The sequence below is a fragment of the Danaus plexippus genome, chromosome 10 (assembly GCF_018135715.1).
Source record: "Danaus plexippus chromosome 10, MEX_DaPlex, whole genome shotgun sequence".
NCBI lineage: Eukaryota > Metazoa > Arthropoda > Insecta > Lepidoptera > Nymphalidae > Danaus > Danaus plexippus.
In genome coordinates this window covers 5,385,221-5,403,017 of record NC_083543.1, presented here as the reverse complement: position 1 = coordinate 5,403,017, position 17,797 = coordinate 5,385,221, and the positions used below count along the sequence as shown (strand labels likewise).

General features: G+C 30.7%; 1 protein-coding gene and 1 long non-coding RNA gene across 5 annotated transcripts in view; one reads left to right on the top strand and one right to left on the bottom strand.

Moving 5' to 3' along the window:
- LOC116766740 (uncharacterized) overlaps positions 1–17,797 on the bottom strand; it is a 45,520-nt gene that overhangs the window by 5,294 nt on the left and 22,429 nt on the right. For 2 of the 4 annotated variants that reach the window (XM_032656818.2, XM_032656822.2), the window contains one exon: positions 12,986–13,078. In XM_032656818.2, coding sequence (XP_032512709.2) covers positions 12,986–13,078 — 93 coding nt within the window. Of the gene's footprint in view, positions 1–1,438; positions 1,807–5,369; positions 5,583–12,985; positions 13,079–17,797 lie in introns of those variants that run through there. The other 2 variants (XM_032656819.2, XM_032656821.2) reach the window with 2 other exon arrangements.
- LOC133318936 (uncharacterized) lies at positions 1,898–8,742 on the top strand. The gene is made up of 2 exons (XR_009752665.1): positions 1,898–2,263; positions 8,296–8,742. It is a non-coding gene; the product is annotated as an uncharacterized LOC133318936 (long non-coding RNA).

Genomic DNA, 17,797 nt, shown 5'->3' with positions numbered 1-17,797 from the left:
GGTAATTTAACACACATATCTATGTTGGTAAATTTCAGTGTCGCTTGTCATTCGAGGAGATCGCTCCAAAACCAGTATGACACGAATATGAGAGGTCAGAGGCACGCGCCGTGACCCGCTGCGACTGGCGACGTAAAAATACTATCCAGTCTTTTTGTATTTGATTAGATGTTTCTTTAAGCATCGCCATATTTTACTTTTACAACATAATTTGATCAAGGATTAAGATATATATATATCAACATTTATTTGTTCAATAAACAAATTTTTAACTAACAAAATCATTCATCTTTTCCTGCCCAGCTTAATTTTAAGGCCTAAATGGGTGTTATCCGGTCAAGTAGGACGGAAGAAACGCATCGTGCCTTCCGTTGCACACCGATGCATCGTGATTATAATAAAAGCTGTTTATTATACAATAAATATATATCAATATTTTAATAATTCATCGAGTTAGATGCTTCATTTGATTGTCTACGAGAACGAGTATACGGAATTAAAGTACGAATTAAACCATTTGTGGTTAAAGAGAGGTGAGAAGTCGGCTACTTCTTCTATTGTTCCGTGAGAATAAAGCGCTCCCAGACCCTACTACTTGATTGCTTCCCAGCTTTATTCGTTTGAAATTACTGATGCCACATAGATATAGGTTTTAAATTGTTAGGGAGAGATAATTTCGATTCAATTTTACGGTATCAAGTATCAACACGAGCATCGCCGAAGGAGTATCATCGTCTTTGACATACATAAAATGATATTTTAAGAGTAGAACAAAGTTGAAAAGTAAATTAATATGAATATGGTTGTAATGCAAAACACGGCCATTTGTTACTCATACAAAGATAGCTAGCTGTCTCTGTCTTATCTTTCCTAAAGAATACTAAAAAATTCGTCGCACATCCTATGAGTTGTGGCTGAATATGAATACGGGCTTTGTTTTAAATATTCTTCAAATAAATTGTCTTTGAGAGGCTTTGACACAATGGACTCTAAAATATCAGACGAGCAATGCATCACATGTTTTAATATTAAAAAAAACTATACTATTCTCCAATAATATCTTTTGACATTAAGTCGATAATTTTGTTCGTTACATGGTATTTTTTTTTTCAATCATATTTTAATTTTCTTTACAGCTCAATTATAATATAATAGTAATGATAAATGTCTTATAATTAATTAAATATAAATGTTTAAAGAGAAGGAGAAGTTGTTAAATAATAATTAGACACGATTCTAGTTATTAGTCAAAACTGTTCTGTTAAATGTGTCTTATTCAAGATACAGTTTGCATAAAGTTAAATACTTAATACCTATGTTTAAATGCAAATTGTATTAACAGCATGGAATGAGTTTCCACAGTCGCATACATATTAATTGTTTAATATTCAATAGCATATAATTAAAATTCATTTAAATATTCTGTCAGCAGACTTACTCTGAAGAGTGATAAGGTAGTTTGGCTCAATAGAGTTTCGGGTGCGTCTCGGTTAGCAGCGGACGGCGGGCGGGAGCGGGGAAGAGTATTGTGGCGGACTCCAGCGAGGGAACCGCCTATTAAATCTTTAGGAGGCAACAGTTCTCTGTCCTTCAAACCTTCAATCTTCTGCTTCTGTATCGCCGTTCCCCCTTTCCCGGCATCACTTGTCTCCTTCCGTTTATATCGAAACTTAATCATCGTCAACTAGTCCTCATCGCTTGCACTACACACACACTTCTATTTCTCGACTTGCGAATTAATGAAATTCGATAGTTCATTTAGATTCAACCTCCATACTTTTCGTGATCGAAGACAATAGACGCGCGCTAAATATACATGTCTATCAAACGGTGTGTCCGCAAACAACTTCGTAAAAGGCAATAAGTAAACTAAACACGCACAACTAAGAAACTTCTCATTACGATTCCACTCCGCTTCTAACTTACGCTGAGTTATGTCGCCAACTGAGTTTTATTACGCGCGCCTAAGTTGATATAAGAATAAAATAAAAGCCATTTCGGCGGGAAGACAGCGATGGTTCAATAGAGCGGCAGGTGGTCAAAAGTGAGAAGTTACCGGCCAGCTAATGACTTACGTCACTATACAAGTTTGGTTTCAATTACACCGGCACGAATTGGTACTAATAAAACGACTTCATTGTTTCTATAAACATAACTATATAAGGCTGCGATGCGAACGTATTCGTGTAGGCTTTCTATCAGACTGACTCGAGTAGAGACTTGGCGGTGGCGCGGGGGCGGGAAACCCGAGTTTACCTTCCAGGTAGGTTTCGCTTTTTTGTTATCTATTGTTAAACCTCACGTGGGTTTAACGTCGTCTCCCTCTAACTAATGTAAATAAATATTCAGAACAACTCTATTATTTATGACAAAGGTCTCATTCTTTGTGTATCTTTCCATACTGTTTCCTAAAATTTTACTTAAGTCAATTTATAATTATTCGTCAAAGACTTTCGAGATAAACTTACTTGGTGATTAGGATTACTAATCCGTATATAATGTATAATTTCATAATACCGTAGTAGAACACAAATAATTAATGTTTATATGAATACTATTAATCTTATGGTAACAAAAATATACAGATTAATTCCTAAGAAAAGTAACAGTTACATACGTTAAAAATATAGCATTAATATGTGCCTTAATTACTCAATATTTAATTTAGCAAAAATCAATAAATTTTTCAATTAAATGTTCATATCTAAACATGAGTCATGTGTTTGAAATTGAATGGTAAAATTAAATAAACAATTTGTCAAATACATCATCACCTTTGACGTGGGTCAACAATGTTAACTGGGGTGATAAAAAAAAAACTCCCTTACAATATGAAGTGTTACTTGTTTATTGAAAGGTATTTTCTATGAGTCAGACTGAAAGTATGTTTAAGTCATAAGGTAACTTTGTGGTCAGCTTCCCAGCTACGGCGCTATTAAGTTTTAAATCCCATAAACCTCTCAAGAATAACTAATCGCATCTTCGTCTTGATGATAACAATATTCAAGTTCAACTCTCGAATGATATGAAGCTTCTGAATCATGTATATATAACGTCCTTTATTCGATATCAGTTGTTCGAAATGTATTGTTAACAGTTAAAATATATTCTGCTGTGTTAGCTAACCGAATTGCATAACAAATTTCACAGAGTTGAGATGTTTAGTTAAGAAAAGCGTTATTGGCTGGTTGTTACGTAAATAGTCAATAAGACATGGGTCTCAACGTCGTCTGTCGATGATAAGCAGAACGGAAACTACTAAGTAACTGTCTGGTGATTTTAAATGAGGTTGATATTTTAATGGTATTGTAATTGGGAGATTAGTTTCTTTCTTTACGCAAATGTCGTGTTTGATGACGAATGTGCTGTGTTATACAATAGTTGAGTATAACCATTTAAAGAAGTCTTAATGTCCTACCCACACACGGGGATGTCCAAAAAAACATTGAAATCACTATTAAATTTAATAAGAAATACTTTGCATTGAATATTGAAAAATAGAAGTATATATGATATATATTTATTACCAATGAAGCGAAGTAACCGTGGGACAATTCTCATGTAGTGATCGCGATCCAGTTACTCACGTGTGCTGTGAGAACTTAACGATTACATATAAGAAAATTATATACATCATCGAAATTTCTATTAGTCCTAACCTAAAAACGTTATATATGCGAAAGTTTGTGTGTTTGTTTGTTTTTTACCTAATTTCGTTTTATTCAAACTACCGGAACAAAAATTATCCATATGATTTTTTAGGTGTAGGTAATTAAATAGTAATATAAAGTGTAATGAAAATGAAGGATTTCGTCGTGTGAAGACCATTTAATTCTAGTAGTATCCAAGATAAGCTAAGACGACTTTAGGTGCTGACAAAATATAACATTTTTATAAACACAATAATGAAGTTAAATAGACAACTACGTAATCATATAACCATAATATAATTCAAAATGGAAATCTTCTTAAGGAAAACTCGATTCACATATGGGTATAATATAAAGTCTTTCCTTAAGATACTTTCTGCGTATGGCGTCATCGGTTCTGAGAATACAGCCTCATTCATAGGCGGATTTGGGCGGCGTTAATCATTCCAAATAACAGAGATTCGGATATTCGTGAATACTTAAAATTGTTTCTCATATCCGATTAGCAAACTTTAAAACAATATCTAATTATATAAAACAGACGATAAAATTGTTTTGTTTAGTATAGTATTTGCGTATTTAAGATAATGTATCTCAAACTGAAGAACGCACGGATGGTCACGAACAATACAATTTGGTAATAAATTAAGTTTAATCTCTAAGAAATTTGTTAAAAGATAAATATCTTAGAAATCACTGGTATTAGCTCTTTCCTAAGTAACGTAGCCACCTCCTTGGACGTAAATACTATGTGGTATGAAGAAATATATTTTGCAAGTCTACCCATATAATGTTATGGCCGTTGTATCGTTAACCATTCGCTTCGATTAGCTTTATGGTATATTATACATCAATCGATTTGTTATACGTGCAACATCTGATTCAATTGTACCGAAGAAATAACCCATTGTGTAAGCTTATGATAAACTTCTTTGAAATGTATTTCGACCTATAACTATTACATATTAAAATCGTTTAAGTGATCGATATTTATCAATAGAATTCTAGGTAAAGTTATATGGAAAGAGATTTTTACTATCAATGTTATTACTACATAGCCTATATTTGGTTCATATCCATCTACATTGATTAGTATATTTCTAATGTATTGCTACAATGAGTCTTTGTATTGAATCTTTTGAGTAAATAATGCATGTGACATTCTCGGTATATAGTTTGAACAATGAATCGCTTGTTAGTGTCGAGCTAGAGTTGCTGTAAGCGCCGCTTAGTAAACCAACGATTGTTCTAATTGTATACGCGGTAACAGACAATTATGGGATCGTTGATAAACAATTGATTGATTCAAACTGACCGTTTAGGTTTATAGGAGTTAAGAAAATTCCCGCTGCCTTAAATGGGATTGGTTATATAATTAAAAGTAACAAAAAATAATTATCTAACACCCTTCCGTGTTAATAAACGCGTTATGTCATTGGCCGGGAGATGACTCTAGCTGTAGTTAGATTAGCTTGGAAGTCCTAACGGCTACGCTATATTGTAAGAAAATGTTAAGAGATATTGTTAAAACAAGGATATAATTACTCAGTTGAGGACAATAGATAATGTAAAATGATTTCATACATTTTAGGATTCTAAATTATAGTTGTTTTGACGGACAAGTAAATAGCGTTATGTGGCAGAAGTTTATGCGGACACATTTTTGAATAAATTAAATATTATAAGTATATTCGACTCGCAAGGCTAACGGGTGATCACCTCGTGAATGTTCACTACTCACTTCCAATATGTTACACCACTCACTTAATAACACTAATAGCGGTAATGACCTTTGACACTCAAACACACACACGGATACACATTGCAAAACTCCTACGCGTTACTTTAAGATTATAGATACAGTTAAATGTTAAGATTCAATTTACAGTTCTATACGCGTCTGTCTTGTAAAGAGGCAGCGTGTACTCTAGTACAGTGACAGGCTGCGCGGGCGCATGCGCGCGACAAGGATGGAGTATGCAGGCTTCGAGGCTTTATATGACATACCACAGGTGCGATAGGGACAGAAAAATCGAGTTAGGCGGGAGTCCAGTTACGTATCTCGTCTTGATGTAGCGATGACGAAGTTTTTGTAGCTAGAAGCTTTATGTGCTTTTTAATTAACATCCACTCAGTTTACTTAACACGTTTTGTTATTTGCGAAATTTACGACTGTACGACATCTTAACTGAAATTAACAAGTTCTGTGCCGTGGAACTTGTTACAGTGACATCTTGAGCAATTTGTCGTATGACCACTCGGTTATTTATAATTATAATTCAATATGTTAAAATCATATTGAAAATTATAAAAACCCATAAAATATAATAATAACGAGACTTAAATCATTAATACCGTGCTCTATTAAGCGAAACAGAACCGGCTTAGATGTGAAATTAATGTCCTTTACTAAAATTAGCTTCATTTACTAAGTATAGTAGAATATAATGTTTGAATATAGAATTATTATAGAGTAATCACAGACTAGAAAAAAGACAGGACTTAGTAGGAACTGGTAGCTGCGGTTGATCGACCGGTTATTGCAACCTACCAACTGCGTAAGTGTGATAACGCATTAAACGTTATCAAACTTACGTAGTTGATAATCTTACGTTAATAGTGTAACGTGCGTACTTCGTTACGATATACAATAACGAATAATATAGTAAGATTTCTTGGGACATAATGAAATCGTTACTGCATACATAAAATGCACATATATTTTATATTTTAATATTTTTGGATTTTTATTTACCTCAACTTAATGTGCAAAATTTTTTGTATAATAAATTTTAAGGTAACCAAGCATAAAAATATTCAAATAAAAATCAAAACGTATGTGGAATTTTTATGTTGTATTACTAATCATATTAATTTCAAACACGTGAATTCACTTATATAACTTCAAAGAAATGTGTATTTCCATTACGTACGTACATCATTATCAGTACTTTTAATATTTTTTACTCAATGCGACCTGGATACTATCTGATAAATTTCATCCTAGCGTTATGTCAGACAACAGAAAGCTTTAACATTAACATAAACAACCGAGACAGCTTGTGACTCGTCTGATCGTTGAGAAAATTTTAAAAGTCTATACATTTTATGATATAAATAACAGCTTATTTTCTATTCTAATTTTGAATACAGTGCTGAATGACTAAATGATTAATGAAAAAATGTCTTCTTGACTTCAACAAAGAGTACATTCAGATTTCAGACGTACAAATGTGCATTCAATTAGTGCAGTTTATTGAAAAATCACGTTTTTATGTCTGAATGGAAATCAGATAAAGATGATAAATGACATTCACTATTAGTGTATACAATAAAGTTTACGACATATTCATATATAAAATGGACATAAAACATTTGCCTCTCGCTTTATTGAAATACAGAACGATTAGTGTTTTAAGGTTCTAAAAATATTATCCGTAACTTACTATGTTATATAAATAACTTTCATAACACATGCTTAATAAAAAATCTACTTCATAAATAGAAAACAGTATCATTTCAATACTTAAACCTTAAGAAGCTATGGAAACGAACTATATTTTTTTTTTATTTAATGGACCGGGACTGGACAAATATTGTGTATGAAAAACGGAAAAGAACAGCGTTTTGCTTAAATAAATCTTTTTAACAGAATTATTGATTCAAGAAAGTAGGGTAAATAGTTATCTCTAAAAATATTTTTTTTTTTTTTGTTAATGAAACCAAAGGAATGAAGTAAATTTCATATCAATTTTCAAATTATAATAATTCCTTTCCAAGTGTTACTTAAAAGAAAAGAAAGTTGAGTCCAAGCACGCCTATATGTATTTATAATTTCAAAAGCGACCAATCTCACTCATCTTAAAACTCGTAGTGTGTCATCGTGCCACTTTACTCACATTCGCCTTACGAACCACGAGGTAATAAGAAAGATTTTGTGCATTTTTCATAGTATTAAATATTTTCATAGTAAATAGTCTTTAAAATAAAAAAAACTGAAACACGAATTATATTAAATCGAGAATAATATAGTTGTTCGAGAACAATTAATTAATATTATGTTAATGAGGTCATGGAGATTTTATTATATAGTGTATTTAATGTTTAGAAAAAAAAGAAATAGAAGTAAAACTAGCAAAGAATTAATAACTTAATATGATAACAAATACATGCTTTCTTCATATTTATGAATGAAATGAATATAAATATGTAGTTGAACAGATGAATATAAATATGTAGTTTTATGTTTGTTCTCGTGACGTTTCTAGGTACTTTAATAATAAAGCAACATTAATCAAAAATTATAAAAAAAAACCCGAACTACTCTTATATTCAATTTTGTAATATCACCAACAAGTTATTACTTAACTGCTAGTGTGTTTGAATTTAATAAATTATTTCTTGTTTTCTCCGTTAATAACGTACTTTTTCATAATGAAAAACTGTTAATACTATATAGTATATAATATCAAGATGCAAAACTTGTGCTAAGCAAACTATAGTATCGAAATTATAATACAATAAACTGCTCCTGAACGTTCTATATGACAGGTTATAATTGTATTGAACAGATGTTATACCTTGTCAGATATATGTAGTTATAGTTGTATGACGAAATCAAAGCGATTGTAATTACTTGTTACAGATAACACGAGAAAATGATTTGAACATTCCAAGCTACTTGTGCTCAACCAGTCACCGATTGAAGGCTATGTTTGTAAGGTATTTGTATTTGTTACAACATATGTAGGTATATTGAAAAAAATAAAGTTATGTTATGGAACGAGAAATAATTGAATTTTAATAGAAACCTGTTGAAACTTTTATTGCAATTGAATTTTAATATACTAGATTTGATGTTATAATAAATTGATATAATATTAGACCATTATTCAGATGGATGGTTTATTCAAACGAGGAGTTGAAAGACTTCAACAACACGTAGAGATAGAAACCCAGCCTAAATTTTCAATATATGTCAACAGAAATACTTCCGAGAGTTGGAATTATGGAGCCCTATCTTTGTAGATACATAAATAGTTTTATATTTAATTAACTCAAACGTAATAAAAAAATTATAGATCGTATTTTATATATTTTTTTCCTTATTTGAACACTTGTTTCCATGTTTTTAAATTATTTAAGTTAACTATTAAATACTTTTTTCCATAACTTTTAGCTTCACTAACGCGTGCTATCTCGCAAATAAATATTTCAATTATAAGTGAAATATACTAGTAATCTTATACTACCCTCTTGTAATAGCGAACGTGTCAGCTGTTTATTATATTTGACATATGACGCCACTGATTTTTATATGGTTTTATAAACAACTCTGTTTCGCGCACTCTCTGTTCTAACCACAGCCTGAATCTGTCAGATGGTTGGAACACGCTATCGATTGACATGTGCCCAAACCACATGACACGCTGGGACGTGGCATGATTAAGCTGCACTGTTATTAAAGGTTACTGGAGATTTAATGATTAATTTTACATACTATCTCAATATATTTAAATAATTTTTTATAATAAATAATATTTTTGATAATTAATTAAATTATCGAACAGTTTTATCGTTATTGCATTCATGATAACTTTTTAAATGATTACAGTTTTTATACGGAACCAAAAAAAACAACGATAGATCTCAAACTAAAATTACCATTGTAGTCGAAAATTATTTGACATTAGTCAATTTTAATGCATTTCTAAACGTAGTTACGTTATTAAAGCTTACCAGTGCAGGCTTCTCGTTTATTTTACATTTAATTAGCATGATACTTTAAACTACAAGCTGGCAACATCGTTTCGTTGAAAATCATATTAATCAAGTGAAATTTATAATATGTTAAATATAATCGATACAGTCTTAAAGTTTGTCTGTGGAGGCGTCGGCGCCATCAGTTGGTAATCGGCAACGGATTAAACTAAGGGTCATTTAAACATCTTTAATATGTATAATATATTACAAAAAGATTGTCATCTTGAGATATAATAAGATACTTTTAACATAAATCCAATATTTAAAGAAATCATATATGGAAATGTTTTTGAGCGCGTTTACATGTCACTCGTAAATTATCGAATAAAATTATTTAAGACAATCGTTTGAAAATAGATTAATAATTTTATTAACAATAGTATTTAAGTATTTAATTCAGTTTGTTCGCATGAGATGTAAGCTGTCTGGTATCTTCCATTTAAGTTTAAAACAATACTGTAGGCGTGAACCTTGATGTCAAACGACACTGTGGGTATCGTGTGGGCTTCGAATTACAAGTATAAATCTCATTTTACTTGTTTCAACAATATTTTTAAGTGTCATTCCACTTAATATAATTATTGTATATCGAGAGCAATTAAGTATATTTATCATACCACGTATCTGACATCGGTTACTGAAGTAGCCTTAAAATTCTACGGTTACTTGAATTGAATTAATTTCATATTCTATTGAAAATGTTGAATTCAATAAAATATACAATTTATATGAAATGTTATTATAAGCAATGAACCTTTTTTCGTAAGTAAAAACATTTTTCAATTACGATCATAATATTATATAGCAACGAATGATATCATTACAGTACACATTCAATAATAACAAAACACAAACACGTACAAACGCACACACAGGTATAGATAGTGACAGTAAGAAATCCGGTCCTGCAGCTGCGAGATGTAGTGGCGCTTTGTAGTGTTGCATCGGTCAAGGGTATATAGAACCTTTGATCTGTTTGTACGTTAATTATAATATCCGAGATAATATTTAAACAGCTTTATATAAAGAAAATAATTTTGGCTGTTGATAATATACAAGAACGTATTATTAAAAAAAGGGATTTTGTAAGTTTTAGAAAAATATATATGGAATATTTTCTATGGAATACAGTTATTGGCTTTGGATATTTTATTTTTTATTTAGATATACTTTTAAATAATGAAGTGATGCTGTTGTTTTCCTTATATAAATACCAAGTTTTAACATATAACAGCAACAGTAAATCCGGAAAAAAAATAAACTAAGAAAGAAAATTGTATTCTTACATTAATAAGATTCTAAAGCATATTGTTCTGGTGTTAATATTGTAAATTGATATCTGAGTTGCGTGATACTACCACATTAAATGAGAACGCCAACAAAAGATCTCTAACGTGTTAAATTTTAATAAAATAATTTGCTATATTTAGACTGTTGCATGCTGAATGTATCAATCTTAATCTTGAGATCATCTATCAAGGTGACCTTTGGCACGAGAGTCATTAAGTGTCCAATTTTGATAAATATAAATATTCCTACCAAAGTAATTTTTTGTAACTATTAAATGTTTTTAAAAGCATTATAACAAACACATACAAGGAGGTTAGAATTGATAAGAAAATTGTCACATTAGTGCCGCGAGGTATATTTAATACTGTATATCTTGACTTATAAGGATAATGAATTAGATGTTATAGAACACACAATATTGCAATAGGTATATAATGCAATTAATACATATCACATGATTACATTGAGAGTAGTCTAACGTAAGGTAATATATAATTATATAATTTAAGTTTCTAGCACATATTTCACAATTTTAAAAATGTTTAAGTTTTTGATTCCAAAGACTATTTTTTTTTCACGAAAGCCTCAGTAGCTCTAACCAAGGACAAGCACTCGTGTAATTTTTTTTTATGATATTTACAAACAAAAAAAAACTTCTAATGTATGCTTTCCGTGTATTTCTACAGTGTAAATGGCTGGCCCAGTTCGCACTCTACTTTCAGCACGTACACACTTCCAAGAACGTGTCCGAATCATGGACTTGCCACAGAGTTTTATAAGTCTTATTAACATATTATTCAATAAATATAATTAAAACGCACATAATTTACATTCACGTAATAAGTTCAATGCATTTATTCATTCAGTATTGGCAATATTGGTAATTAAGTTGTGATTTATAGCCCGTTACTCGTTAAGACTTGACCATACATTTTATTCGTATTTTTATTTGGACCATTTTTCAGTTAGCTTCAATAAAATACCAATAAATAAAGTTTAGACTTAGAAATTATTGATGCCTTTGTAATACAAATGGTATTTAACTTGAAGTAACTGTTATGAGCAAATAAATATGTATCTATACAGAATTTCTCTTTAAGTAAATATGATTGAGGATGCTCATCTTAAAATGTTAATCTTTAAACCGAATACAATATGTTATCCCCAATTATAAAACACATCTGCCGACATTACTAGCATAAAATGCAAATAGATAAAATGTACAAAAAATTCGCGCTCGAGTCAAAGAGTTCAGTGGACTTAGTAAAAAATTGTTAAGAATAACTACAAAATTGTAATTACGCTTTATTATGAGGAAACGAAATAGATTGTGTATAAGATTTCAAAAATTACATTGAATTCTCTGTCATTAGAAATACTAAATCTTTTGTTACACTAAGACGTTTTAAATATTTTAACTCCTATCAGTTTTGCTGAACTCCTTAGAACTCTGTAATTTCTTACTTGGATCGACCACGAAATTTGTAAATAAAATTTGTCTTTGTAACACAAGCATATTATGGTCTACGATCTAGACAAAGGATCATAAACTGCAAGGCGAAGGTCCAACAAGATACAGCTGAATAAGTAAATCACGACGTCAGCTTTATATAAACCAGTTTTTGTTTCAAATAATGATTTATACATAGAAAAAAATATTTATAAACAATGAAATATTTTTTCATAAATTAATCACGTAGGATATAAAATATACTAGCGAATCCGTGACCAGACCGCACGAATAGAGAATCCTTTCATAATAAAAAGTTGCTACGTCATTTTACGTTCGAGGCGTGTTGAAAGTTGAAGCCCAAAAATATGAGGTCAAATAAAGCAGTGAACTGAGCATTGTTCAGTAAAGGTCACGTTTGATTGGACACTAGCGACCGACCGTGCGAGACTGAATGGACGGTCAGTTTATTGAAACGTAAATTAATAGATCTATTTAACGTCCGTATAATTAACATTCACTATGAGGATGTGGTGGGGTGAAAATATGGATTTACCATTTTCTAGATTTCAATTTTACCTGCTTTGAAGTTGTAACGGTTCGTAATTTCGTTAATTTTTGAGCCCTTTTAACATTTTACATGTGGCGTTAAAAAAGTAATGAAAGGATAAATTATGTAATAATATATCCATTCACAACTTTTATTATATATTATAGTAATCATAATTTTAAACAGTTTTTAGTTTCTCCAATAAAGCACTATTGGTGACTTTCGTGCTGTTAAGACTTCTTTGACTATATGTGGTATTATAAATTAGGCTTTTTTACTGACCTTTAAAGCGCAAAAGATGCAGGATGGTCCAAGGCACGCGTGACCGGTCAGCTCACGGAAGCTGCGCCGGAAAATGTCCAGATGCCATAGTACCTGATATAGAAACATTGATTTTAGTAAAATTTATTTAAAATTACAACAGTATTAGAAAAACCTGATATTGTTCTCTAGCAAGACTGGTATATATATAATATAAATTTACCTTTTATTTATATGTAATAATTTTTTAAAATCCAGTCAGTTTTATTACGATATTTATGATCAATAAGACAGGCTGTTGCATACATTATAATGACGTTATGATAGAACCTGTATGATGATATTTAAATGTCAATATATAATATTATAACCTTGAGTGTTTGAAATAATAAAAACCCCAAAACTTATCAGCAATACTAATAATCCAATAATAGAAAGGTAATATATGTTTTATATGAAGAATTATACATTCTTAGTGTTTATTTTAGTATCATTGATTATAATTTATGTGACGATCATTTGACTAAGATGACACGACGCACGTTTCGCGTCAGGTGCAAGAACACATGACGCCGCAAAAAAATACTTAGCTTACTAAAAAGGAAGTCAAACGCAGTCATTATACAAAAACAAACACATATTTGAAATACTGTTCTAGTAACATCAATAAATTTTAATACGTAATTGACTGTTACACAAAATAACTATTTTTATCTATGAACATCAATTCTATTTATTACGCCAATACTATATGGGATTTTTTTACCTATATCTCTAAAGATGTCTACGGTCAACTGCAACAAATATATATTAGCTTTCAAATCATTATATTTTCAACATTTGAGATATGTTTGGCTAATACTTGTATTAAAATTCAAGTTAAGAAACTGGATTAGGATATTCCAAAGGTCTAAGGTTCGTTTCCTGGTCGGAATTCCTGTTTCAATTATAAAAGTTTTAGATACAATACATTAATATAAAGGTGAAAATATCTGCCCATTTGTTCATATGTCATTAATAGTATATAGCGTAAACGCAGGCTGGGTTGTAATTGATGTCCTTGAGCGAGGGTAGGTACACTAACCCACATCTATGTATTAATTGGTCCCAGTTGTCTTGTATGGTATTCGTCAGGTGTTTATTGTTTTCATAGTTGCAGCCTGCAGGTGGTTCACCGGTTTAAGCAGATGTTCCATATTTTATCTTATTTTTATAACATTACTCTATTGATTATAGCAGCCATTTGTCTGCCGTATGAATTACTTTTACGATAAGACTTTACGGCTGTGTGTTATAGTTGAATATCGATTATTATTATTATAATTGATTTATAAATTATATTTTGTCTGTATTTTAAATTTATCTAAATCAAGAGACACAGCATTTCCTATATATAACTAATATAAAAAAATCAATGAATTATTGTTGTTGAATATAAAGGCGTGGCAGATGCGCAAGCGCAGCAGGTAGTTGCCTAAAATGTATCAGCCTGTTGTTATACAATTTTTTTTTCAGTCACATAAAGAGAACATTATTATTGTATATCATTGAAACAAGCTTTTTGTATTTATCTACAACTAAATTAAAATATATTAAATTCTATTATGATTATAAAGAGACAGAAAAGAACAAATTACATGTGAAATAAAATGCGCACACCACATATAAAGTTCAATTCTTAGTTTACAGAGTTGTAGTCTAGTATCTAATAGACATATCACACAAACTACAAAGCATCGTTAAGAGGTCTGTTTGTAAAAGAAATTTCTAAGAAACACGGACGCGGACTTCAAAATAGTGCTCTATGTATTTCAATATATGTTTTGTAACAAATTTTATACAAACAATAAGCTGGAGTTACTCTGGTTCATCTTGATAATGGATCCGGAGACAAATATTTCATAAAAAATGACATAGGCGTTCGTCAACAGGTGATAAGATAAGATTTTAAGAAACTGCATGATGATATTTAAACTTGCATTATATTGTGATGAAATCGTGATGAGTTAAAGTGACTTAAGCCAAGCCAAGAGATAACCTTATTCTGTTGAAGTTTGAAGACGAAATATGTAGAACATTTATTATGCATTTCATAATCAATTTTTTCTAACTATTGTGAATGTAACGAATCGAGATAGTCACGTAGAAAACAATTGGAATTATAATTATTTATCGATACTAAAATTTTACATGTAGATTCGATTTACTTCGAACTACGAAGTTAGAGAGTTCTTGTGGAATAAAACGGTACTTCTTTTTATATTAACATTTTAATTACGTTTTGATGTGCAACAAAATTTTAAGATTGGTTGTTAATTAATATTTTATTTTTAGTTTCATATACCTAGCACACGTGACTATACAGACGCTATCAAGTTTAAGTAAATGAGCTAAACAGGCGCCGTCAGTAACGGGATATGTCAGCTCGTTTGTAACTTCCATAGATTGTGTAGTTTTTATAAACGATAAGATTGAATAGTCCAGCTTATGGAATACTAAGGCTATTAACTGGCTTATTACCCGGATTTGCTTGCATACTTTTTACTTAACCACCAACTAGTTATAACGAATGATTCCGTACTATTACGGTAAGAATGTAGCACATAACATGTACATCATTCCTTGAGTAGATTTGTAACGAAAGATACTCCAATTACCATAGCCGGCGAATCGTAAAGGCACCTCTAATAATAAATTTCATGCTAGTTATAACTTCACACAAGTTATACAGGTTTTTTTTATATATTTTACGATCACCTTATCGAGGTTTCCACTACAAGCTCACTTAGATTTCTATGAGGTGAAAGAAACGTCTGAGAGGGAGCTCTATTTACACACGTTTTTATTAGCGAGGGAGTGCATTGATGCATCTAACATATTGAATTTATAATAAACTTGATTCCGGCCGCGATTTGACGCTCCTCGAACAACGTGGGAAATAAATATCGCACGATTCAGTTTCAATCTGTATATAATTTGTTTAAACTATCCGCTGCGTGATTTAAACGGAGCGTAGTTGAAATTGAATTGATATAAAAAAAATGAATCATATTCAGATATTTCTTTCCGAGCGAATCTTTTTGCAAATGGTGAGACTGGAATTAAACAGCGCCGGAATAGCAAACTGTTTAATAGCGAGGACTTGTCAAGACAATTTCCTAATGAGTAATCGTGTGAGATTGAATATATTATATAATTACGTATAATTTTTAACATGGAAATTTTAAGAAAATTCTTCTCGATATGTTTAAAAGTTAATTTATATAAAATATTATAATGATTATCCCAACGGTTGCATCGGAAATGAACACGTCAAGCCAAAGATAAATAGTAATAGCCAAGATAAATATTAAAGCTGATATTATATTTACATCCTTGTAAGCCTTATTTAAAAAAATAATTAAATTTGTTTTTTTTATTACTAAATTTATTACTTGGCTTTAATAAAAGTACCAAAAAAAAAAAATTTGAAATATTCCCAAAAATAAAATTATAAAAAAAAAGAAATATATGACAGGAATAGACCAAAACTATACAAATTAATAAACAGTTGACTACAAGAATGAACGTCTGGTTTATTTGTATGTGACAATAAATAATACATTTTTTTACAATCTGTATAATCAGTAACTAGTTTGACACGTTTTAAGAATATTCATATTAAAAGTTGACATATTTTATACCAGTAATTATTGTGTGTGAGAACAGACAGCGACATTACATTTAAATAGTATAATTATACTCACAATAATACGAAATTAACCCATACTTGTCGGTGTTCCGTGGCTCATACATTCAAAAGGATACTCGGGATATTTATAGTATAAAACAATTCCAGTGAAAATAATACGTTATCCCAAAAGCAACGTCCGTCAAAAACCGGTCGGAGTGGGCCGCTTTTGGAGATCAAATTAATTAATTTTTTTATATTATTTTTATTAACTATTCCATTTCACTAGTAAAGATGCTATCTTAAAGATTAATCAGAACTTCAATGAACTAGCAATAATTACAAAAATAATTATTTTATTGAGGGGTATCATTCGATCATAATAGTATTTAATATGCTATGGTACAATATTGCGTAATTACTAAACTATTAGAATAAAATATAACATAATATGAAATCATCATATAAGTCAAAAGTTGAGCGTCCAACACTGTTAGACTGCCCTACTGCTCATCCCTAAAATGGGGGAATCGTCCGACCGTGGCTACCTGCCTATAAATGTACGTACATATAAATCCCATACAACTCTATATAAGCAAATCACTACAGGCCCGTGACAGCGGTCTCGCTTGCGTACCCACAAATTGCATATAAGTTGGCTCAGTCCCCCGTACCCGTTGATGTCTTTTACTAGCCTTTTTAGAGGTCCCTATTATGGTATAGAATTTAATGTCGTTGTTTTCGCTTTTTGATGCCGTTCCTTGGTACGGGGGCGGTTTTTAGCTCTTTTCAAATAAATATCTGAGGATACCAAATACTTTTCTCCCATGTGAAGTATTTTATATATGTTTCTTATTACTTTCCTTGATATATGTACAGTGTACTAGTAAATAGTACAAAAGGAATCTGAATTATCAAGATCTACGGAGACCGCTCAGACCGGCTTGTGTTACCCGAACCTTGTTATATCAAATTGGTTTTAATATAAATTAAATTATTTAACAAATAAAAACTTAGTTTAAGTCAAAACTCACATGTATGGAATCATTTGAATCATAATTATTATCCCACTAAATCATTTATGGACAATTATAGTTTTATTAATAAATATTCAATTAAATTTTAAGCTAATAAATTTACCATAAATTATTTAACTGCATCAA